The 25,792-nt window shown below is 31.9% G+C and overlaps 6 protein-coding genes across 6 annotated transcripts; 3 read left to right on the plus strand and 3 right to left on the minus strand.

The window, feature by feature from the left end:
• Nucleotides 1-81: 81 nt before the first annotated feature.
• LOC119611890 (maltase A2) lies at nt 82-2,068 on the plus strand. Its single transcript, XM_037967597.1, has 4 exons — nt 82-607; nt 662-1,038; nt 1,099-1,851; nt 1,912-2,068. The coding sequence occupies exons 1-4, from the start codon at nt 101-103 to the stop codon at nt 1,985-1,987; spliced, it is 1,713 nt and encodes a 570-aa protein (XP_037823525.1). The 5' UTR covers nt 82-100; the 3' UTR covers nt 1,988-2,068.
• A 1,138-nt stretch (nt 2,069-3,206) lies between these two features.
• Nucleotides 3,207-5,228, minus strand: LOC119611888 (maltase A3). Its single transcript, XM_037967595.1, has 4 exons — nt 5,013-5,228; nt 4,494-4,954; nt 3,529-4,433; nt 3,207-3,465 (listed from the first exon to the last, which is right to left on the minus strand). Exons 1-4 carry the CDS (start codon nt 5,176-5,178, stop codon nt 3,255-3,257), a joined length of 1,743 nt encoding a protein of 580 aa, XP_037823523.1. The 5' UTR covers nt 5,179-5,228; the 3' UTR covers nt 3,207-3,254.
• A 2,458-nt stretch (nt 5,229-7,686) lies between these two features.
• On the plus strand, nt 7,687-10,395 carry LOC119611893 (maltase A3). Its single transcript, XM_037967601.1, has 5 exons — nt 7,687-8,318; nt 8,370-8,623; nt 8,683-9,333; nt 9,997-10,140; nt 10,211-10,395. The coding sequence occupies exons 1-5, from the start codon at nt 7,695-7,697 to the stop codon at nt 10,284-10,286; spliced, it is 1,749 nt and encodes a 582-aa protein (XP_037823529.1). The 5' UTR covers nt 7,687-7,694; the 3' UTR covers nt 10,287-10,395.
• Nucleotides 10,396-15,382: 4,987 nt separating this feature from the next.
• Nucleotides 15,383-18,728, plus strand: LOC119611885 (maltase A3-like). Its single transcript, XM_037967589.1, has 5 exons — nt 15,383-15,751; nt 15,832-16,745; nt 17,700-18,154; nt 18,213-18,356; nt 18,420-18,728. Exons 1-5 carry the CDS (start codon nt 15,529-15,531, stop codon nt 18,532-18,534), a joined length of 1,851 nt encoding a protein of 616 aa, XP_037823517.1. The 5' UTR covers nt 15,383-15,528; the 3' UTR covers nt 18,535-18,728.
• Nucleotides 18,548-20,749, minus strand: LOC119611886 (maltase A3). Its single transcript, XM_037967590.1, has 5 exons — nt 19,552-20,749; nt 19,371-19,478; nt 18,956-19,299; nt 18,756-18,899; nt 18,548-18,682 (listed from the first exon to the last, which is right to left on the minus strand). Exons 1-5 carry the CDS (start codon nt 20,680-20,682, stop codon nt 18,616-18,618), a joined length of 1,794 nt encoding a protein of 597 aa, XP_037823518.1. The 5' UTR covers nt 20,683-20,749; the 3' UTR covers nt 18,548-18,615.
• Nucleotides 20,750-23,344: 2,595 nt separating this feature from the next.
• Nucleotides 23,345-25,505, minus strand: LOC119611891 (maltase A3-like). Its single transcript, XM_037967598.1, has 5 exons — nt 24,328-25,505; nt 24,162-24,269; nt 23,751-24,094; nt 23,551-23,691; nt 23,345-23,491 (listed from the first exon to the last, which is right to left on the minus strand). The coding sequence occupies exons 1-5, from the start codon at nt 25,450-25,452 to the stop codon at nt 23,425-23,427; spliced, it is 1,785 nt and encodes a 594-aa protein (XP_037823526.1). The 5' UTR covers nt 25,453-25,505; the 3' UTR covers nt 23,345-23,424.
• Between the last annotated feature and the right edge of the window lie 287 nt (nt 25,506-25,792).

The following is a 25,792-nucleotide window of genomic DNA, read 5'->3' on the forward strand; positions in this document are numbered from 1 at the left end:
ATCGATGATAAAGAATACATGCATATTAAGGTGATATAGGTTCGAAGCGATTGCCAGAACTAAAATTTTAAAAGAAAACATTAAATTAGTCTTCAACGCCATGAACTCGAGAGTGGCCGCAAGCGTCTTGGCCTTTCTGGCCTTTAATTGGGGCATCAGGCAAGCTCTAGCTAAAAGTGATTGGTGGGAAAGTGCTTCACTTTACCAAATCTATCCGAGATCCTTTCAAGATAGCAATGATGATGGTGTGGGTGATTTGAAGGGTATTACATCTAGATTGGAATATTTAAAGGAAATAGGTGTTACGGCCACTTGGTTGTCTCCGGTATTTGAATCTCCCATGTCAGATTTTGGTTATGATATATCAAATTTTACACGTATTGATCCCATTTTTGGCACTTTGGAAGATTTTGATGAAATGATTGCAAAGGCTAAACAATTGGGCGTAAAAGTGTTATTGGATTTTGTACCCAATCATTCATCCGATGAATGTGAATGGTTTCAAAAGTCTATAAGAAAAGAGGAGGGTTTTGAGGATTTTTATGTATGGCATGATGGTAAATTAGATCCTCAGAATTCTACACTAAGACAACCACCAAGTAATTGGGTAAGTATTCTTCATCCAAAGAAATACATTTTATAACTATTTGTTTCCCAAAAGGTTTCAGTTTTTGGTGGTTCCATGTGGACCTGGCATGATGAACGTCAGCAGTATTATCTACATCAATTTCAAGCTAAACAACCCGACTTCAACTTCTCGAATCCTTTGGTAAGGCAACATATGTTGGGAGTTTTGGAATATTGGTTAGATCGTGGTGTGGATGGTTTCCGAATTGATGCTGTTCCCCATATATTTGAGAAAATTAATGACGATGGCTCTTATCCCGATGAACCGATTAGTGGTTGGTCTTCCGATCCCAATAGTTATGAATATCATGATCATATTTATACCAAAGATCAGTATTCCACCATAGAACTATTATATGAATGGCGAGCATTTTTGGAGGAATATCAACAGAAAAATGGTGGAGACACCAGGTAACTTTAGGTAAAATAAATTTTAACACAAATTTAATTTTAAATAATTGTGGAAAATAGGATCTTGTTAGCCGAAGCTTACTCCTCGGTAGAAACTCTTAGTTTATATTTTGGCAATGGCACTCATCGTGGTACTCAATTGCCCATGAATTTCCAATTAATGTATTTGAATGGCTTCTCCACTGCCAAAGATGTGGAGAATTCCTGCAACTATTGGATGGATACCATGTGGAAGACTCATCAAACTGCCAATTGGGTTATAGGCAATCATGATAATAATCGTGTAGCTGAACGTATGGGTAGACATAAAGTAGATTTACTCAATATCATAGTCCATTCCCTTCCCGGTGCCCCTGTAACCTATTATGGTGAAGAAATTGGCATGTCTAATGTTCCCACAGAATGTACCGCCATATCATGTGATGATCGTGATCCCGAAAGAACACCCATGCAATGGAATGCACAAGAAAATGCTGGTTTCTCTCGGGGCTCTACGACCTGGTTACCCATAGCTCAGGATTACAAAATTTATAATGTAGAACAAGAACGTCAAGTGGCCCGTAGCACGTTGCAAATTTACAAGGGTTTGCAAAAGCTTAAGCATAGCAAAGCTTTTAAAAATGTTAAGGGTAAGAATGGCTTCTCGTATAAAGCTGTAAGCGAACAAGTTTTTCAAATAATCCGAGCTAAACCCGATGAAGAAGAATACATGGTTTTGGTTAATATGGGTAACAAATTGGAATCTGTCGAAGGGTTGAGTTCGAAGACTTATGAATTTGTGTTAGTGAGTGCCCATTCTACTCACAATAAGGGGTAAGTTTATCTTTTAATATAAATTGATAAATTTCTATCTTATTTTTATACTTTTTTCAGCGATAAAGTCAATTTAAGTGGACGTATTTATTTGATGCCCTACGAAGCCATTGTATTATATTGGTTTAAACGATAAAGATTGTAAATTACTAATCGAGTTGTAATGTCTTGTCATAAATATTTATACAAATGTTTTCATAATAAAACATATTACCCTTATTGTATTTTTTGTTTGTTTTTGAAGTGGATTATTGTTTAATGGACGATGGATTGATAGAACTGAAAGAACTGAACTGGGACTGAAGTAAAACTGAACTAGATCTGAACTAAAACTCAACTAGAACTGAACTAGAACTAAACTATAACTGAACTAGAACTGAACTAGAACTGGACTAGAACTGAACTAGAACTGAACTAGAACTGAACTAGAACTGAACTAAAACTGAACTAGAACTGAACTAGAACTGAACTATAACTGAACTATAACTGAACTATAACTGAACTAGAACTGAACTAGAACTGAACTAGAACTGAACTAGAACTGAACTATAACTGAACTATAACTGAACTATAACTGAACTATAACTGAACTAGAACTTAACTAGAACTGAACTAGAACTGAACTAGAACTGAACTAGAACTGAACTAGAACTGAACTAGAACTGAACTAGAACTGAACTAGAACTGAACTAGAACTGAACTAGAACTGAACTAGAACTGAACTAGAACTGAACTAGAACTGAACTAGAACTGAACTAGAACTGAACTAGAACTGAACTAGAACTGAACTAGAACTGAACTAGAACTGAACTAGAACTGAACTAGAACTGAACTAGAACTGAACTAGAACTGAACTAGAACTGAACTAGAACTGAACTAGAACTGAACTAGAACTGAACTAGAACTGAACTAGAACTGAACTAGAACTGAACTAGAACTGAACTAGAACTGAACTAGAACTGAACTAGAACTGAACTAGAACTGAACTAGAACTGAACTATAACTGAACTATAACTGAACTAGAACTGAACTAGAACTGAACTAGAACTGAACAAGAACTGAACTAGAACTGAACTAGAACTGAACTAGAACTGAACTAGAACTAAACTAGAACTGAACTAGAACTGAACTAGAACTGAACTAGAACTGAACTAGAACTGAACTAGAACTGAACTAGAACTGAACTAGAACTAAACTAGAACTGAACTAGAACTGAACTAGAACTGAACTAGAACTGAACTAAAACTGAACTAGAACTGAATTAGTATCGAACTTGAACTGAACTAACACTAAACTAGAACTAAACTAGATCTGAACTAGAAGTGAACCGGAACCAAAATTTATCTACAAACTAGTTTTTGAATTCGTACTATGAAATTTATTATATTTACATTTTATTAATCTTAAACAGTCTTAAGAACAACCGCTTCTTTAGGCATTAATAATACTGAGGCTGTATCCAAGTAATCACCTTTACGTCTAGGACTAGTATCGGTTACTAGAGCATATTGCAGTTTAGAGGACAGACCATAAAACGAGTTATTCAAATTTAAAGATTCCACATTGTTGCCTAAGTTTAGCAGAATAACATAGGAAGGATAGCCGCCCAAGGAACTAAAAAGTAAGAAAAGAAAACTGATTTTTAAAAGCTTACAATATAAAAATGGAAAATTCTACCGTTTAATAGCCAAAACTCCCGCACTTAAAGCTTTTACCTCACCCAGGCCTTGCTGTAAAGTAGGCTCTCTTCTTAGTTCTTGCAATTGTTTATAGATATTCAAATGACTTTGAGAAATGCCTCTCTCACGCTTAACATTAACCAATTTATAATTATCCGCTACTGGCAGCCAGGTGGAAGAACCTTCTGTGAAACCGGCAAAAGGGTCATCATTCCATTGGAAGGGAGTACGCACCGGATCACGTGTTAATCTTTCATAGTTTTGGGGATTCGACTGACAAGCCTGAGGATCTACGGTGTCATTCCAGGAAATCCAAACATCTGTCATGCCAATTTCCTCACCCTGATAGTTAACACTGCAACCGGGTAGAGTCAATACCAACATATTGATTAAGTCAATTTTATCTTCTCCCAAACGTGAGGCTACACGATTACTATCATGATTACCCACCACCCAATTGGCAGATCTACCTTCGGGCATATTACTCAACCAATTGTTGATCAGTTCCTCGTAGTGATAGGCCGTAGAATCGTTCTTCAAATTACTAATTAATTCAAAATTAAAGGGGATCTGAGCACCATCATGTGTGGCATTGCCATAATACTGCATGATCACATCCAAAGGAGCATAGGCTTCAGTCATTAGAATGCGATCATCACCTCCCAACTCTTTATTCATTTCTTCCATTACCTCACGGAATTGATAAATCATATCAATAGTTTCCGGTTGATTGGTGGTATAAATATGTTGATAATATTCATAATCTTCAGGATCATTATTATTGGGATTGCGTGGTTCATCGGGGTAATTGCCATCACTATCGGGAGCAATTTCAAAACTGTGAGGTACAGCGTCGACACGAAAACCGGAAGCACCTTTGCGCAACCAGAAACGTAAAACATCCTAAAGTGAAAAATAACACATTCTTTAAGAATTGTTTTTTCTATTCATCGATTTTCTTACCTTCATGGCTTCCATAACTTTAGGATTACGATAATTCAAATCCGGTTGCTTAGCATGGAATTGATGCAAATAAAAGGCCTGTCTTCCCTCATGCCAAGTCCACATACTACCACGGAACACACTGATCCAGGTGGTTGGAGGCTGTCTCACACCATCAACAATTTTACCCGGATGCCAAACATAAAAGTCTTTATAGGTAGGATCATTGGCCGCCGATTTAATAAACCATTCGCACTCATCACTAGTGTGATTGGGTACAAAATCTAAAATAATTTTTACACCAATCTTTTTGGCAGTCTCTACTAAAGCCTCAAAATCCTCCATGGTACCAAATATGGGATCAATTTCAGTAAGATTGGCTACATCATAACCAAAATCAGCCATAGGAGAGGTGAAAATAGGAGACAGCCAAGTGGCGGTAATACCGATTTCCTTTAAATAAGGCAGCTGTTGGGTAACACCTAGAATATTTTTAATATTTGTCAAACCTTTATGGATTGAAAAAGCTTGCTGACAAACCTTTCAAATCACCCACTCCATCACCATCACTATCCTTAAAAGATCTGGGATAGATTTGATAAAAAGAGGCCGTTTGCCACCACTTTAAATTTTCAGCTTGTGAACTCACTAGAAATACTGCCAACACTACAAAAAGTTGGCCCAACCTTAACTTTACTCGAACCATGTTGATCACTGCACTGTTTAAAGACAAATAAGTGTCTTATTTTAAAAATTTTTAGTTTTTAATCAAAAATACCTTAAACATAAATTTGATAAGATTTTTACTTTTATTTTAACTTAAGTAGATGTTGTTGTTTACGGTACCGATATCAGTTGTGGATTAGTGAGTATTTTTTCATTGATTATTGTTTTATTTAGAGTGCAGTAAATTAGTAAGAACTGAATATTTATAACCGTTTGTATATTTTTTTTAAATAACAATATAAGCACGTATTTGTTAGCTGGTAATTGGATTTAATTACTTTTCAATGCATTTGTAAATTATTTAAAATCCCTTAACAGTTGTGGGGGGTAATCATTGTAGAATGGTCCGTCTAGAATTTATTTTTGAATTAGATAAGGTTTTACATGAGATTACAATCGATTTTTAAATAATTGATTTTATTTAACTCGTTGCAAATGAATTGGATCAAAAATATTGGCCTAGTTAAGTTCTGGTTCTGTTATAGTTCAGTTCTAGTTCAGTTCTAGTTCAGTTCTAGTTCAGTTCTAGTTCAGTTCTAGTTCAGTTCTAATTCAGTTCTAGTTCCGTTCTAGTTCAGTTCTAGTTCAGTTCTAGTTCAGTTCTAGTTCAGTTCTAGTTCAGTTCTAGTTCAGTTCTAGTTCAGTTCTAGTTCAGTTCAAGTTCAGTTCTAGTTCAGTTCTAGTTCAGTTCTAGTTCAGTTCTAGTTCAGTTCTAGTTCAGTTCTACTTCAGTTCTACTTCAGTTCTAGTTCAGTTCTAGTTCTAGTTCAGTTCTAGTTCAGTTCTAGTTCAGTTCTAGTTCAGTTCTAGTTCAGTTCTAGTTCAGTTCTAGTTCAGTTCTAGTTCAGTTCTAGTTCAGTTCTAGTTTAGTTCTAGTTCAATTCTAGTTCAGTTCTAGTTCAGTTCTAGTTCAGTTCTAGTTCAGTTCTAGTTCAGTTCTAGTTCAGTTCTAGTTCAGTTCTTGTTCAGTTCTAGTTCAGTTCTAGTTCAGTTCTAGTTCAGTTCTAGTTCAGTTCTAGTTCAGTTCTAGTTCAGTTCTAGTTCAGTTCTAGTTCAGTTCTAGTTCAGTTCTAGTTCAGTTCTAGTTCAGTTCTAGTTCAGTTCTAGTTCAGTTCTAGTTCAGTTCTAGTTCAGTTCTAGTTCAGTTCTAGTTCAGTTCTAGTTCAGTTCTAGTTCAGTTCTAGTTCAGTTCTAGTTCAGTTCTAGTTCAGTTCTAGTTCAGTTCTAGTTCAGTTCTAGTTCAGTTCTAGTTCAGTTCTAGTTCAGTTCTAGTTCAGTTCTAGTTCAGTTCTAGTTCAGTTCTAGTTCGGTTCTAGTTCAGTTCTAGTTCAGTTCTAGTTTAGTTCGAGTTCAGTTCTAGTTCTAGTACAGTTCTAGTTCAGTTCTAGTTCTGTTCTAGTTCAGTTCTAGTTCTGTTCTAGTTCAGTTCTAGTTCAGTTCTAGTTCAGTTCTAGTTCTAGTTCAGTTCTAGTTCAGTTCTAGTTCAGTTCTAGTTCAGTTCTAGTTCAGTTCTAGTTCAGTTCTAGTTCAGTTCTAGTTCAGTTCTAGTTCAGTTCTAGTTCAGTTCTAGTTCAGTTCTAGTTCTAGTTCAGTTCTAGTTCAGTTCCAGTTCAATTCTAGTTCAGTTCTAGTTCAGTTCTAGTTCAGTTCTAGTTCAGTTCTAGTTCAGTTCTAGTTCAGTTCTAGTTTAGTTCTAGTTCAGTTCTAGTTCAGTTCTAGTTCAGTTCTAGTTCAGTTCTAGTTCAGTTCTAGTTCAGTTCTAGTTCAGTTCTAGTTTAGTTCTAGTTCAGTTCTAGTTCAGTTCTAGTTCAGTTCTGGTTCAGTTCTAGTTCAGTTCTAGTTCAGTTCTAGTTCAGTTCTAGTTCAGTTCTAGTTCAGTTCTAGTTCAGTTCTAGTTCTAGTTCAGTTCTAGTTCAGTTCCAGTTCAATTCTAGTTCAGTTCTAGTTCAGTTCTAGTTCAGTTCTAGTTCAGTTCTAGTTCAGTTCTAGTTCAGTTCTAGTTCAGTTCTAGTTCAGTTCTAGTTCAGTTCTAGTTCAGTTCTAGTTTAGTTCTAGTTCAGTTCTAGTTCAGTTCTAGTTCAGTTCTAGTTCAGTTCTAGTTCAGTTCTAGTTCAGTTCTAGTTCAGTTCTAGTTCAGTTCTAGTTCAGTTCTAGTTCAATTCCAGTTTTTTTCTAGGTTTAATTGAGTTTTACATTTATTCCTAGTTCAATTAATTTCTCTTCACCTCCTCATTTTCCTGACCACTACTACATCATATTTATGCTTAATGGCACAACATCAAATCAAAACTACAATAAAGATATGAAATTTTATAACGTTATAAATAGCTATCAATTATCGCCTAAATTCATTTCATTTTCTAATCACTATAAAATAAAATTAAGTAGTAAAGATAAACAAAATTTCCTTAATACTATTACGAAAGTCATAAAGAATAGAAATTTTAAGCTTTCTAAAGAACATAATCAGGCCAATGCAATTAATAGTCAGCAAGCATGGCAAGCAAGTGGACGTTAGCGGTAGCAGTGCTGTTAGCAGTTTGTAGTTATACACTCACAGAAGCTAAAACTAAAGCATGGTGGGAAACGGCCTCATTCTATCAAATCTATCCACGTTCTTTTAAGGACTCCGATGGTGATGGTGTGGGTGATTTAAAGGGTGTAACCAGTAAGTTGGCGTACTTGAAGGAAATAGGCATAGCAGCTACTTGGCTATCGCCTTTTCTCAAATCCCCCATGGCCGATTTTGGTTATGATATTTCCAATTTTACTGAGGTAGATCCCTTGTTTGGTACCATGGAAGATTTTGAGGAATTAATGAAAAAATCCAAGGAACAGGGTGTAAGAATAATATTGGATTTTGTGCCCAACCATTCGAGTGATGAGTGTGAGTGGTTTATAAAATCGGCCAATAGAGATCCGGAGTATAAAGACTATTATGTATGGCATCCGGGTAAAATTGTGAATGGTACCAGAACGGTGCCCAATAATTGGGTCAGTGTATTTAGAGGTTCAGCCTGGGAATGGCATGAGGGGCGTCAGGAGTATTATTTACATCAGTTCCATAAAAAGCAACCGGATTTCAATTTCCGCAATCCCAAAGTTCGAGAGGCAATGAATGTAAGTTTTAGAAATCTTTTATGGAAAATTTTTAAATTGAGTTCTTTGCAGAATATTTTACGTTTTTGGTTGGAAAAAGGCATTGATGGCTTTCGCGTAGATGCTATATATCATGCTTTTGAAATAGCTCCCGATGCTGAAGGTAATTATCCAGATGAGCCACGCAATGATTGGACTAATGATCCAGATGATTATGGTTATGTGCATCATATCTACACTGTGGATCAACCAGAAACTCCTCATTTGGTATATGAATGGCGTCAGGTTTTGCAACAATTCCAAAAGGATCATGGCGGCGATGAAAGGTAGTGTTTCAATTTGCATGTAAAAAATTAAATTTTATTGAAAATATTGCTGTCTGCAGAATCCTTATGGTTGAAACCTGGTCTCCCATAGAAATAGTCATGCAATATTATGGCAATTCTACAGCAGAGGGCGCTCAAATCCCTTTCAATTTTCAAATGATCAGTTATCTGTGGAATGATTCTGATGCCTATCATTATGCCAATTTGATTAATGAATGGCTGAATAAAATGCCTGCTGGACGTACCGCCAATTGGGTGGTGGGTAATCATGATAAAAATCGTGTGGGTTCTCGTTTTGGTGCAGATCGTATTGACATGTTTAATATGTTGCTATTGACTTTACCTGGCTGCAGTGTAACCTATAATGGCGAAGAGATTGGCATGACTGATGTCTGGATTTCTTGGCAAGAAACTGTTGATCCTCAGGCCTGTAATGGTGCAGAGGACGGTTACGAAAGTCGTTCACGTGATCCAGCCCGTACACCCTTCCAGTGGAGTGATGAGTTAAATGCTGGATTTTCTACTGGTAACACCACATGGTTGCCGGTGAGTCCTCAGTATAAGACGGAAAATCTTAAACGTCAACGTGGTATTTCTCTCAGTCATTTGAATATTTTCAAACAATTGCAATTGTTGAGAGCGGAAAGCACTTTGAGAGATGGTGAAACAGAGGTTAAGGCATATAATCATGATGTTTTGGCTGTTAAGCGGTGAGTATATATTGCAGATCTTGTTATAATGCTTTAGTCATGCTTAAAAGTTTCTTAAAGCTTCAAACTCTTCTGAAAACATAAACTCTTTTAAGGAAAGCTTTAACTCCCTAATTAGGCTAAAAATCATTAATAAAGCTTAAACATTTTAGTAAATCTTAAAAGCTTTAGAAAAACTTAAAAGCTTTAGTAAAGTCTAAAAGCTTTATAAATAGTTAAAAGCTTTAGTTAAGCTTTAAAGTTACTATAACTGTTTAAAAGATTTAGTAAACCTTTAAAGTTTAAGTAAACTTTAAAAGTTTAAGTAAAGCTTAAAATAGAGCTTTAAAATTCTTAAAAGCTTTTGTTAAGCTTGAAAGTTTTGTAAATTTTAAAATCCATAGTAAAGCTTAAAAGCTTTAGTAAAACGTAAAAGCTTTTGTTAAGCTTTAGGAAAGCTTAAAAGCTTTAGAAAGCTTAAAAGCTTTAGTAAGCTTAAAAGTTTTAATAGAGCTTTAAAATTCTTAAAAGCTTTTTAAATTTTAAAAACTTACGTAAAGCTTAAAAGCTTTAGTAGAACTTAAAAGCTTTGAAATTTCAAAATCTTAAGTAAAGCTTAAAAGCTTTAGTACAAAAGCTTTTTAACCGTAGAATCATCACTTTAAATCAACTTGTCCTTTGCAGTTCCCTTGTCGGTGATTTCACTTTCATAACCCTGATGAACATCTTTGATTCGGTACAAACGATCAACTTAAATGAACTTTTCAGCAACTTATCCCCAGAATTTGAATATGTTGTGGTAACAGATAAATCCATTAGAAGAAACGGGTAAGCTTGAAAAACTGGTTTCTAAAGAATACAACTTCTAAATAATCTCCTATTTTTCTTAAATCTTTAGCGATAAAGTTTCCAGCAATAGTGTAGTGCTATTACCCAAGGAAGCAGTTGTTATTAAATCAACTAAAAAAGCATAAAATTGTATGGAATAACAAATTGTGCTGACTGTGAAATTTTCCTATGTTTTATTTATGATACAAAATAAAACAGAATGAATAAATGTTTTTTTATACTGAATATTTTAAATAAGTGAAGTTTTAGTAGTTTGTTGAGAAAATGAGCTTTCAAAAAGGAGGTGGGTAAACTAAATGTAAATAATAAGAAATTCAAAGCAAAAACTTTTCATAGAGAACATATACTTTAAGGCAAATTTAGACAAAAAATTACTATAAAGAGAATTACATTTGTTGTCAAATTCTATTTTGTTTGAATTTATTTAAACAAAATTCAATTTTTTTTTTTTGAGAAAGCTCTCATTTAAACAAAACTCATTGAAATGAGTGTGTGATCTCTTAGAATCCCCTCATTTCGGTGCGCTCACCTTCCCCTTTTATTTGTGTGATCATTTGTTTATTTTGCATATGTATGTTTAGCGATCCTCTCTTTACCCACTTTTGATGTACACTTGATATTCTAACATACGTACTTTGTGAATGTACATTATTTTAATTTATGTATTTATATGCGCACGCAATAATTTCAAACAACAAATTAATTTTCTAACCATGGGATTATGGGGATCGTGTACATGTTCACCAAATCTGTGTGCACTTAAAACCACAAACAAAAACTCATTTGTACCCATTGATAAGGTCATAATTATAAATTTAAGATCAACAACCAAGAAATGTTTTTTCATGGATGATTAAAAAAAAAAAACTGAAATAATAATTCTTATCGCCGAATTGTTGTTATTTTTTCAGGCTAAAGTCATGCATCATAACTGTGAATAATGACGTTTTGTTATCAATAATAACAATACAATTTAATAACAATACATAAAAGTACTTCATTGCTACACATAAATTAAACTTAGTGTTTTTTGGGGGCAAAAGGTAGATGTACTTATTGTACTTATAACTAACTAACTAACTAACTAACTAACTAACTAACTAACTAACTAACTAACTAACTAACTAACTAACTAACTAACTAACTAACTAACTAACTAACTAACTAACTAACTAACTACTAACTAACTAACTAACTAACTACTAACTAACTAACTAACTAACTAACTAACTAACTAACTAACTAACTAACTACTAACTAACTAACTAACTAACTAACTAACTAACTAACTAACTAACTAACTAACTAACTAACTAACTAACTAACTAACTAACTAACTAACTAACTAACTAACTAACTAACTAACTAACTAACTACTAACTAACTAACTAACTAACTAACTAACTAACTAACTAACTAACTAACTAACTAACTAACTACTAACTAACTAACTAACTAACTAACTAACTAACTAACTAACTAACTAACTAACTAACTAACTAACTAACTAACTAACTAACTAACTAACTAACTAACTAACTAACTAACTACTAACTAACTAACTACTAACTAACTAACTAACTAACTAACTAACTAACTAACTAACTAACTAACTAACTAACTAACTACTAACTAACTAACTAACTAACTAACTAACTAACTAACTAACTAACTAACTAACTAACTAACTAACTAACTAACTAACTAACTACTAACTAACTACTAACTAACTAACTAACTAACTAACTAACTAACTAACTAACTAACTAACTACTAACTAACTAACTAACTACTAACTAACTAACTAACTAACTAACTAACTAACTAACTAACTAACTAACTAACTAACTAACTAACTACTAACTAACTAACTAACTAACTAACTAACTAACTACTAACTAACTAACTAACTAACTAACTAACTAACCTACTAACTAACTAACTAACTAACTAACTAACTAACTAACTAACTAACTAACTAACTAACTAACTAACTAACTAACTAACTAACTAACTAACTAACTAACTAACTAACTAACTAACTAACTAACTAACTAACTAACTAACTAACTAACTAACTAACTAACTAACTACTAACTAACTAACTAACTAACTAACTACTAACTAACTAACTAACTAACTAACTAACTAACTAACTAACTAACTAACTAACTAACTAACTAACTAACTAACTAACTAACTAACTAACTAACTAACTAACTAACTAACTACTAACTAACTAACTAACTAACTAACTACTAACTAACTAACTAACTAACTACTAACTAACTAACTAACTAACTAACTAACTAACTAACTAACTAACTAACTAACTAACTAACTAACTAACTAACTAACTAACTAACTAACTAACTAACTAACTAACTAACTAACTAACTAACTAACTAACTAACTAACTAACTAACTAACTAACTACTAACTAACTAACTAACTAACTAACTACTAACTAACTAACTAACTAACTAACTAACTAACTAACTAACTAACTAACTAACTAACTAACTAACTAACTAACTAACTAACTAACTAACTAACTAACTAACTAACTAACTAACTAACTAACTAACTAACTAACTAACTAACTAACTAACTAACTAACTAACTAACTAACTAACTAACTAACTAACTAACTAACTAACTAACTAACTAACTAACTAACTAACTAACTAACTAACTACTAACTAACTAACTAACTAACTAACTAACTAACTACTAACTAACTAACTAACTAACTAACTAACTAACTAACTAACTAACTAACTAACTAACTAACTAACTAACTAACTAACTAACTAACTAACTAACTACTAACTAACTAACTAACTAACTAACTAACTAACTAACTAACTAACTAACTAACTAACTAACTACTAACTAACTAACTAACTAACTAACTAACTAACTAACTAACTAACTAACTAACTAACTAACTAACTAACTAACTAACTAACTAACTAACTAACTAACTAACTAACTAACTAACTAACTAACTAACTAACTAACTAACTAACTAACTAACTAACTAACTAACTAACTAACTAACTAACTAACTAACTAACTAACTAACTAACTAACTAACTAACTAACTAACTAACTAACTAACTAACTAACTAACTAACTAACTAACTAACTAACTAACTACTAACTAACTAACTACTAACTAACTAACTAACTAACTAACTAACTAACTAACTAACTAACTAACTAACTAACTAACTAACTAACTAACTAACTAACTAACTAACTAACTAACTAACTAACTAACTAACTAACTAACTAACTAACTAACTAACTACTAACTAACTAACTAACTAACTAACTAACTAACTAACTAACTAACTAACTAACTAACTAACTAACTAACTAACTAACTAACTAACTAACTAACTAACTAACTAACTAACTAACTAACTAACTAACTAACTAACTAACTAACTAACTAACTAACTAACTAACTAACTAACTAACTAACTAACTAACTAAACTAACTAACTAACTAACTAACTACTAACTAACTAACTAACTAACTAACTAACTAACTAACTAACTAACTAACTAACTAACTAACTAACTAACTAACTAACTAACTAACTAACTACTAACTAACTAACTACTAACTAACTAACTAACTAACTAACTAACTAACTAACTACAACTAACTAACTAACGAACTAACTAACTAACTAACTAACTAACTAACTAACTAACTAACTAAACTAACTAACTACTACTAACTAACTAACTAACTAACTAACTAACAACTAACTAACTAACTACTAACTAACTAACTAACTAACTAACTAACTAACTAACTAACTAACTACTAACTAACTAACTAACTAACTAACTAACTAACTAACTAACTAACTAACTAACTAACTAACTAACTAACTAACTAACTAACTAACTACTACTCTACTAACTAACTAACTAACTAACTAACTAACTAACTAACTAACTAACTAACTAACTAACTAACTAAATCCTCAATTAACTAACTAAAATTTAGTTAAAATCCTCAATTTTTCTTAAAATACTATTTCTAAACTCTATTTTTCCCAAAAAAATCGATTTATTACTAAAAATTATATTTTTCCCCAAAAAATCGATTTTTTACTAAAAATTTTATTTTTTCCAAAAAATCGTTTTTTTTCAAAAAGTAGATTTTTTTACTAAAAATTCGATTTTTTACTAAAAATACGATTTTTTACTAAAAATTCGATTTTTTACTAAAAATTCGACTTCTTACTAAAAATTCGATTTTTTTTACTAAAAATTTGATTTTTTGTTGTTTTACTAAAAATCCGATTTTCCACTAAAAATTTGATTTTCATTAAAATTTCAATTTTCATTAAAATTTAAATTTTTTACAAAAAATTTAATTTTTTATTAAAAATTTAATTTTTTGCCACTTTTTTACTAAAAGTTCAATTTTTACTAGAACATCAAATTTAAAGAAATCCAAATTTGCTAATTTCCAAAATTTTTTTATTTAAACAAATTATTTTAAATTAATGTTCCAGTAATTATTTGAATTAAAATGTATTTGGCAACTCTTTAATTTAAAAAATTTTAACAAAGCAGTATTTTCCCACTTTATTGTTAATTTCTTATTAATATCTTTTTCGCCATAAAAAATTTTTAACAAAAAATACACAAACAAATTGTAATTTAATAATTCTCCCCCTTCATTAATGCCTCTCTTTAGCGGTCACATTTGTTTACAAACAAATATGCAATTTTAAGAAATTAATAAAAAAAACAACAACAAAATATTGATCTTTGTATTTAGCAGCGAAGTAAACAAATAAAATAACAGCGATCACAAATTGAAGGAGAGAGAGAGAGAGCGAAAATGAACTGTTGAAAAAGTAAAAGAAAACATTAGTGAGTGCGAAGCAGAGATGGAAAATTGAGTGCTATGGTTATTTCTTTAGTACTATTTGAACATTTAGTACTTTTTTTATTAATTTTAAATGTTTAAATAGTAAAAAACCAAACAAAGAGATTTAATTTTTTAATTTGTTTAATACATCTCAAGATTTAAATGTTTTTAAATTAAAATTTATAATTATATTGCGATCTTGAAAAAAATACTTTTATTTCGTATTTAGTACCATTTCCACATTCGCAATTTTCCCTGCCTGACTGTGATCATTTAAATATTTGTTTGTAATGAAAATAAATATTTGTTTTTAGTTGACAATTTGCCATCGAAAAGTAAACAACTGGTGGTTAGCGGCAGTCTATAGAAAAGTTTCAACAAATAGCGGTTTGGGGGAAGGAAAAGAAAGGAGAAAAGTTTTTCTCTCTTTTGATTTAAAAAAAATTAAGCTAAAACAGACAATGTGGCAACACTGTACTTTGCTGATCTTGGCAACAGCTTCAACAGTTTTGGCTGGAGTTTTCCCAAATTATCATGCCCATTTTGATTTTGTTACATGGAATGATGAAAAGAAATTGCAGGATTATGAGGCAGCCAGTAAATGGTGGCAGACCGCTTCATTCTATCAAATCTATCCAAGGTCATTTAAAGACAGCGATGGTGATGGTGTGGGCGATTTGAAAGGTAAGAGAGAAAGACGAAAATAAGCAAATAAATTAGAAAACTCTTAAATTTTCTTTAAAAAAAAAACTCTTTTATTTAAGGCATAACGGAAAAATTGGATTATTTGAAAGAGATTAATATAACAGCCACTTGGCTGTCACCCATATTTAAATCGCCCATGGCTGATTTTGGTTATGATATTGCCAATTTCTATGAAATTGATCCTCTCTTTGGTTCCATGCAAGATTTTGAGAATCTAATGAAAAAAGCCCAACAACTGGGCATTAAGATAATATTGGATTTTGTACCCAATCACAGCAGTGATGAGTGTGAGTGGTTCAAACGTTCGGCAGAAAAAGATCCTTTCTATAAAGATTTCTATATCTGGCATCCGGGTAAGATAATAGATGGTGTACGCCATCCACCCACCAATTGGGTTAGTGTTTTTCGCGGTTCCGCCTGGGAGTGGCATGAGGGGCGTCAGGAATACTACTTCCATCAATTTGTGAAAAAGCAACCCGATCTTAACTACCGCAATCCCATAGTGCAGGCCACTATGAAAGATGTTTTACGCTTCTGGTTACACAAAGGTGTAGCCGGTTTTCGCATTGATGCTGTGCCACATATTTTCGAACGTGCTCCAGATGCTGAAGGCAATTTACCCGATGAACCCAGAAATCCCAGTGTTCAAGATCCCGATGATTATGGTTATTTGCAACATATCTATACTGTCGATCAACCGGAGACTATAGATTTGGTTTATCAATGGCGTCAGGTTTTGGATGATTTTAAGTATGAGTTTGGTGGTGAGGATCGTATCATTATGGCCGAAACTTATTCTCCCATATCGGTGGTAATGCAGTATTATGGTAATGCCACCATGGAGGGTGCTCAAATACCCTTTAATTTTTTGCTTATTAGTTCCTTGACTAATAATTCGAATGCTTATAATTATGCGGATATTATCCATAACTGGTTGGATAATATGCCTGAGGGCCGGACAGCTAATTGGGTGGTAAGTAAAGTGATTTTAGAAACATTTTCTTTAAGAGCTTTTGATATGGTAAAAAGCTTTTTGTGAACTTCACTTATCAGAAAATTAACATTAGGATAATTTTCTATAGTAGCTTTTAAAAAAAGCTTTTTGATTTTATATTAATTTTCCAAAAAGATTTTTCACGCACAAACAACATTTTTAACTATGAAAAGCTTAATTCCCAATCAATATTTCTTTGCCAGAAAATATATTATTCATTAAACGACTTTTTCATCAAAATTGTTTCAATAACTTCGCAAAAAAGCTTTTAAAGAAAAAATTTAATGGCAAAACTGCAACAAAAACTTTTTTCATAAAAATAAACATTTTTTAAAAAGCTTTTTTACAAAAAACTATTTAAATAAAAGCTTTACACGCAAAACTTTTTTCATAAAAAATAATTCATGAAAATATTCTGTAACAAAAGCTTTTTAATATACTATTTTAACAAAAGTTTTCTCACTAAAAGCTGTTTTACAAAAAATTTTAAGATTTCTTAAAATTAACAATAGCGTTATTCCTATTCTAAATAAGCTTTTAACAAAAGCTTTTTTCAATACAAAAGTGTGTTTTAAGTTATTTTTTTTTTAATTTTAACAAAAGCTTAAATTTAATGTTAACAAACTATTTTTTCAAAACTATTTTTAACAAGCAAAAGCTTTATTCCAAAGAATTTAACAAAGCTAAAGATTTTTTAACAATTTTAAAACAATTTTTTAACAAAAGTTTTTTTTAAAACTTTTTTAACAAAAGTTTTCTAAAGCTTTTTCTTAAATTTTTTAAGTTTTCTTTTTTTTAAATTTTAACAAAAGCTTTAAAAACATTCAAATAAAAGCATTTTTTAATTTCATAAAAAGAGCTTTTATAATATTTTTAATAAAATTTTCTAAAAAAAATATTTATGAAATATTTTCTATATATAATTCCATGCAGCTTGGCAACCATGACAAAAATCGTGTTGCCTCCCGCTTGGGTACCGATCGTATAGATATGTTAAACATGCTCATACTCACCCTACCCGGCTGTAGTGTTACCTATAACGGCGAGGAGATTGGTATGAAAGATGTTTGGATTTCTTGGAATGATACAGTTGATCCTTCAGCCTGTAATTCCAATCCCGATATATATGAAACGCTCTCTCGTGATCCAGAACGTACACCATTTCAATGGAATCGAGATGCTCAAAGTGGTTTTAGTACAGCCAATAAGACTTGGTTGCCAGTGGCTCCTGATTATTGGGATGTTAATATGGAATGGGAAAAACATCAGCCATCAAGTCATTTGAATATTTTTAAGAATATACAGTCGTTCGTAAGAAATCAACCTGCAATAAAATATGGCCAGACACAAGTGATGGCGGTCAATCAAAATGTTTTAGCGGTTAAAAGGTGGGTTTTTGGTTTGATTTTTTTGGGAAAATACTTTTTAAATATAATTATTTTTCAGATATCTATTGCATGAGTTTACCTATATAACTTTAATCAATATTTTCGATAACGAGGAAACTGTGGACTTGCAAAAAACTTTAAGAGATGTACCCGCTGAAATGGTCTATGTTCTAGTAACCCCCGCTTCTAAAGCTAAAAGAAAGTAAGTTTCTATCTTAAACTTTTATATGATAAATAGATTTTTAATATTTCTCTACGATTTCAGTGATCATGTCAAAACCAACTCTATTACTTTGCAACCCAAAGATGCTGTTATTTTGAAATCCACCGGAAAACTTACCACCACAGTGGGTTATTTTACTTACTACAAGGCCGATTAAAAAAATTTCTTAATTTTTAACTTTTTATAATTTTATGATTTTTATTTTAACATTTATATTTGTATAGTTTTAAAAACAGTTTTAAACTGATTCTAAAATAATGGCCTCATTACCCGCTAAGTTAACACTACTCAAAGTGACCATGTCGCTAAAAAAATTAAAAAATTTTAAATAAATATATTAATTAAATCAAATTGAAATTTATTACAAAAAAAACTTACCCCTCATTACGAGTAGATATAACATTAGGAATTTTGGTCTTAAAGTTACCAGTTTCCTTAACAATACCTGTCACATCCACTGACTGTACCGCATTGTCCAAAACATTGGCCAATAATATATAAGTTTTATCATTAGCCAGAGATCTGTGAAAACAAAAATCTTTAAATTTCCTTTTAAATTTCATTGTTGCCAAACTTACCTCTTTATAGCCAATACATTATCCCCCACATTACCATATTGTATACCTCCTTCTTGTAGGGTCTTGGTTTGTCTCAACTGGGACATTTTCTTATAGATATTTAAATGACTTTTTGTTTGAGACCTTTCTGTTTCCACATTAACCGTGACATAATTGGGATTAATGGGCAGCCAGGTTTTATCGCTGGTTGAAAAGCCTGCATTAGCTCCAGACGACCATTGGAAGGGGGTACGTGCTGGATCACGGGTAAATTGTTCATAAATATTGGGGTTGGAATTGCAGGCAGCTGGATCTACACTGTCTTCCCAGGAGATATCTAAATCGAGCATACCGAGTTCGTCACCCTTTTTGGAAAGGAGTATAAAAAGATTTTGTATGAAGAAGCTCAGATGTAGGGGATTGCGTTCAAACTTACATTATAGGTGATGCTAACACCGGGTAAAAACATTTGCAACATATTCATAAGATCAATACGATTCTCACCATAGCGACTGCCCACACGACGTTTGTCATGATTACCCATCTAGAAGGAAAAGAGAGATTGAATCAATAGGTTAGTCCTTACACTAGCTCCTAGTTTTTCTATTTATACTTACCACCCAATTAGCTGTTCTGCCCGCTGGCATATTAGTAAACCAAGACTTGATAATTTTCACAAAACCGGGGGCCTTCAAATCCGTATTAATTTGATTACCATTACCACCAACAATAAATTGGAAATTGAAAGGAATCTGAGCACCATCTGCCGTCTTATTGCCATACATCAGCATTACCTGATCCAATGAAGACCAAGTTTCAACCATCAAAACCCGCGTATCACCACCATGTATACGCTGATAATCCTGCAACAAAGTATGCCACTGATAAACCATATCAATAGTTTCCGGTTGATCTTGAGTATAAATATGCAATAGATATGAAGAATCGTCTGGATCGTCTGTATAACCACTTAAGGGTTCATCGGGATAACGACCATTTTCATCGGGTAAAACTTCAAACATCCAGGGTACAGCATCAATACGAAAACCGGCTACACCACGATCCAACCAATAGGTGAGAACACGTTTCATTTGAGCCACCACATCGGGATTGCGATAATTTAGATCAGGCTGCTTAACAGCGAATTGATGTAGATAGTATTGTTGTCTCTTCTCATTCCATTCCCAGGCTGAACCACGAAAAGCTTGCAACCAATTACTGGGTGGTATTCTAGTGCCATTTTCACTCACATAGCCATCATGCCAAACATAGTAGTCTTCATAACCCTTTTCCCGATTGACTGATTTAGTAAACCATACATTTTCATCACTCGAATGATTGGGCACAAAATCCATTATAATCTTAAGACCCAAACTATTGGCCTCCTTAATTAAAGCATCAAAATCTTCTAAAGTTCCATATTCAGGTTGTATATCAAAGAAATCGGCTATATCATAACCAAAATCTGCCATAGGTGACAGGTAAATAGGAGACAACCAAGTGGCATTAATACCTATCTCCTTGAGATAAGACAATTTCGAGGTTATGCCCTTCAAGTCACCTATGCCATCACCATTAGAGTCCATAAAAGATCTGGGATATATTTGATAGAATTGTGAGGTTTGCCACCAATCTTTCGCGTTAGAGGAAGATTCACTAATTCCACCTGTTCCCGTACAACTGTTCACCCATATTATATGGGTCGTTGTGAGTAAAATATTTAATAGTAAAAATTTTGCTTTCAGCATTTTGTCACCATTTCCTTTTTTCGTGTGGATCTGTTTAAGTTTTAACTGAATACTGAGTTATTTTTGTAAATTGTTACGATTTTATACCTGGATTTGTTATTTTGTTTAGGTTTTTGTTTATAAATTCCCACTAGAAATTTTGTTATCTTGAGTGAATGATCTCTTAACTTTAAGTCGCCCTCAAGTTTATTTGTTTATTATTTGTAGTTTTAAGTTTTAGTGTAAAAATTATTAATTGCAATTAAATATTGTTTTGTTTTTATTTAAAAATACACGGAGAAAATAATGGTTGAGAATTTCTCAATGAGAAATTACAAACTTGGAAATAACATAATTGATGAACTGTTTAGCGATATTCAAATGGACAGCACTGTGGATATTTATGTGTAACAAGATCATTTAGGTACATCACTTTTTAGGCGCTAAGTAAACTAACTAACTAACTAACTAACTAACTAACTAACTAACTAACTAACTAACTAACTAACTAACTAACTAACTAACTAACTAACTAACTAACTAACTAACTAACTAACTAACTAACTAACTAACTAACTAACTAACTAACTAACTAACTAACTAACTAACTAACTAACTAACTAACTAACTAACTAACTAACTAACTAACTAACTAACTAACTAACTAACTAACTAACTAACTAACTAACTAACTAACTAACTAACTAACTAACTAACTAACTAACTAACTAACTAACTAACTAACTAACTAACTAACTAACTAACTAACTAACTAACTAACTAACTAACTAACTAACTAACTAACTAACTAACTAACTAACTAACTAACTAACTAACTAACTAACTAACTAACTAACTAACTAACTAACTAACTAACTAACTACTAACTAACTAACTAACTAACTAACTAACTAACTACTAACTAACTAACTAACTAACTAACTACTAACTAACTAACTACTAACTAACTAACTAACTAACTAACTAACTAACTAACTAACTAACTAACTAACTAACTAACTAACTAACTACTAACTAACTAACTAAACTAACTAACTAACTAACTAACTAACTAACTAACTAACTAACTAACTAACTAACTAACTAACTAACTACTAACTAACTAACTAACTAACTAACTACTAACTAACTAACTAACTAACTAACTAACTAACTAACTACTAACTAACTAACTAACTAACTAACTAACTAACTAACTAACTAACTAACTAACTAACTAACTAACTAACTAACTAACTAACTAACTAACTAACTAACTAACTAACTAACTAACTAACTAACTAACTAACTAACTAACTAACTAACTAACTAACTAACTAACTAACTAACTAACTAACTAACTAACTAACTAACTAACTAACTAACTAACTAACTAACTAACTAACTAACTAACTAACTAACTAACTAACTAACTAACTAACTAACTACTAACTAACTAACTAACTAACTAACTAACTAACTAACTAACTAACTAACTAACTAACTAACTAACTAACTAACTAACTAACTAACTAACTAACTAACTAACTAACTAACTAACTAACTAACTAAACTAACTAACTAACTACTAACTACTAACTAACTACTAACTAACTAACTAACTAACTAACTAACTAACTACTAACTAACTAACTAACTAACTAACTAACTACTAACTAACTAACTAACTAACTAACTACTAACTAACTAACTAACTAACTAACTAACTACTAACTAACTACTAACTAACTAACTAACTAACTAACTAACTAACTAACTAACTAACTAACTAACTAACTAACTAACTAACTAACTAACTAACTAACTAACTAACTAACTAACTAACTAACTAACTAACTAACTACTAACTAACTAACTAACTAACTAACTAACTAACTAACTAACTAACTAACTAACTAACTAACTAACTAACTAACTAACTAACTAACCTAACTAACTAACTAACTAACTAACTAACTAACTAACACTAACTAACTAACTAACTACTAATAACTAAACTAACTAACTAACTAACTAACTAACTAACTAACTAACTAACTAACTACTAACTAACTACTAACTACTAACTAACTAACTAACTAACTAACTAACTAACTAACTAACTAACTAACTAACTAACTAACTATCGCTATTTAATTATTAGTTTAGAAAATTTTATCGCTCTGATAAGTTTTTTTCAGGAAAAGTATCACTGTCAAATTCGATATCAGTTTTCTTTAGACAAATTATCGTAAATATATTCGATTTTGTACTAAAATTTCGATATTGTACTAAAAAATTTTATTATTACTACTAAAACTTTTTTTTACAAAAAATTAGATTTTTTATAAAAAAATAAATTTTTTACAAAAGAATCAATTTTCAAATTTTCACTGAAAATTTGGATTTTTCACTAAAAAATTGGATTTTTCACTAAAATTTCGAATTTCAACAAAAATTCGAATATTCGAATTTTCAACAAAAATTTAATTTTTCACAAAAAATACAATTTTTTCACTAAAAATTTGATTTTTCTAAAAAAAGAAATTTGATGTCGGTCAGTTTTTTTCAGAAAATTCATTTAACTAAGTTAGAAGATTTTTGGGGAATAACCTGATTCTGGTTTGGATTTCAATCTCCTTCGACTGCATTGCCAAACTAAACTTTTAATTAAGACACACTGTTAATGAGGAATATACCATTTTTATTAAAATTCATTTACTGTGTACAAATGTTTGACATCATTATTAACTTTGCTTAAATTTACACCGATTCCACTATAATGGCCTCGTTACCCTGCAAATAAACATTATTTAAGGTGACCAAGTCGCTGTAAGAATAAGACAATAAATTTAAATTCAATCTTCAATAGCAGCAACAAACATTTACCCTTCTTTTCTGGTGGAAATAATATTGGAAATTTTAGTCTTAAAAGTGCCTGTGGCTTTGACAACATCTGTGACATCGGCCGAGGTAGCCTCATCCAAAACATTGGCCAATAATATATAAATTTTTTCATTTCCTAGAGATCTATTAAAACAAAAAAAAAACTAAATAATTTCATTTAAAATTTCTTTAATTTTACTCACCTCTTTATAGCCAATACATTATCGCCCACATTACCATATTGTATACCACCATCTTGTAGGGTCTTGGTTTGCCTTAGTTTTGACATTTGTTTATAGACATTTAAATGACTTTTTGTTTGAGCCGACTCAGTTTCCACATTAACGGTGACATAATTGGGATTTATGGGCAGCCAAGTTTTTGAGGCTGTAGAAAAGCCTGCATTGGCAGCTGCTGACCATTGGAAGGGGGTACGTTCGGGATCACGTGTAAATTGCTCATATATATTCGGGTTGGAATTGCAAGCTGCCGGATCTACACTGTCTTCCCAGGTAACCTCAAAGTCCAGCATGCCAATTTCGTCACCCTTAATTTGAAAGAAAATAGAAGTAAATTTCGGAATATTTTTGCTAGTTGGAAAAGCCTCAACTTACATTATAGGTGACACTAATACCGGGTAAAAACATTTGCAACATATTCATCAGATCAATACGATTCTCACCATAACGACTGCCAACACGACGTCTATCATGATTGCCCATCTGGGAAGAGAAATTGTAATAACTGTAGCAAAACTTTGATTTAGACTCTCCAACTTACCACCCAATTGGCGGTTCTTCCTGCTGGCATATTATCAAGCCAAGATTTTATAATCTTAATAAAACCTGAAGCCTTCATATCGGTATTATTCAAATTACTATTACCACCCGCTATAAATTGAAAATTGAAAGGAATCTGAGCCCCATCTGCAGTCCTATTACCATACATCAGCATTACCAAATCCAAAGCAGACCAAGTTTCAATCATCAACACCCTAGTATCACCACCATGTATACGCTGATAATCCTCCAATAAAGTATGCCATTGATAAACCATATCTATAGTTTCTGGCTGATCTTGAGTGTAAATATGCTTCAGATATCTTTCATCTAAAGGATCATCTGTTATACCACTAACTGGTTCATCGGGATAACGACCATTTTCATCGGGTAAAACTTCAAACATCCAGGGTACAGCATCAACACGAAAACCTGCCACTCCGCGATCCAACCAGAAGGTGAGTACACGTTTCATTTGAGCCACCACATCGGGATTGCGATAATTTAAATCCACCTGCTTAACGGCAAATTGATGCAAGTAGTATTGTTGTCTTTGTTCATTCCATTCCCAGGCGGAACCACGAAAAGCCTGCAGCCAATTACTGGGTGGTATTCTAGTGCCATTTTCACTCACATAGCCATCATGCCAGACATAATAGTCCTCGTAACCTTTTTCACGATTAACAGATTTCTGAAACCAAACACATTCATCACTCGAATGATTGGGTACAAAATCCATTATAATCTTAAGACCCAATCTATTGGCCTCTTTGATGAGCTCATCAAAATCTTCTAAAGTGCCATATTCCGGTTGTATATCAAAGAAATCGGCTATATCATAACCAAAGTCAGCCATGGGTGAGACATATATGGGTGATAACCAAGTGGCATTAATGCCGATCTCTTTGAGGTATGATAGCTTTGAAGTAATGCCCTTTAAGTCCCCAATGCCATCACCATTAGAATCCATAAAAGATCTGGGATATATTTGATAGAATTGAGCAGTTTGCCACCAATCTTTGGCATTGTTTGTTGATTCACTGACACCACCCGAACCGGTGCAGCCTTGGACCCATATTTTATGAGTGCTTATTAGTAGAAAATTTATTATTAAAAGCCGCAACATTTTTCCACCATTTAAAGACTTTATTTGGTTATTTTTTTTTTTTTAAATACTGAAGTGTTTTTTAGTTCTGCAGTTGTATTTATAATTTTTTTAAGTTTTTGTTAGAAATTTGCTATCTTTTCTAAATGATTTCTTAACTTTGAAATCATTTTGAATTTTATTTGTTTAAATCACCATTTTGTTTACTTAGATAAAATGTGCAATTTAAAGAACAATGTTCTATTACTAATTTTTAATTGAAGTTACACTGAAAAAAATGTAGCACAAATACATAACACAAACTTTATAAACTGAACTGAATATAGACTGATCTATAGTGCAGACTATAGACTGATCTATA

The sequence above is a fragment of the Lucilia sericata genome, unplaced genomic scaffold (genome assembly GCF_015586225.1).
Source record: "Lucilia sericata isolate MDLA Ls3-8-SP2 unplaced genomic scaffold, ASM1558622v1 Contig001552F_arrow, whole genome shotgun sequence".
Taxonomy (NCBI): domain Eukaryota; kingdom Metazoa; phylum Arthropoda; class Insecta; order Diptera; family Calliphoridae; genus Lucilia; species Lucilia sericata.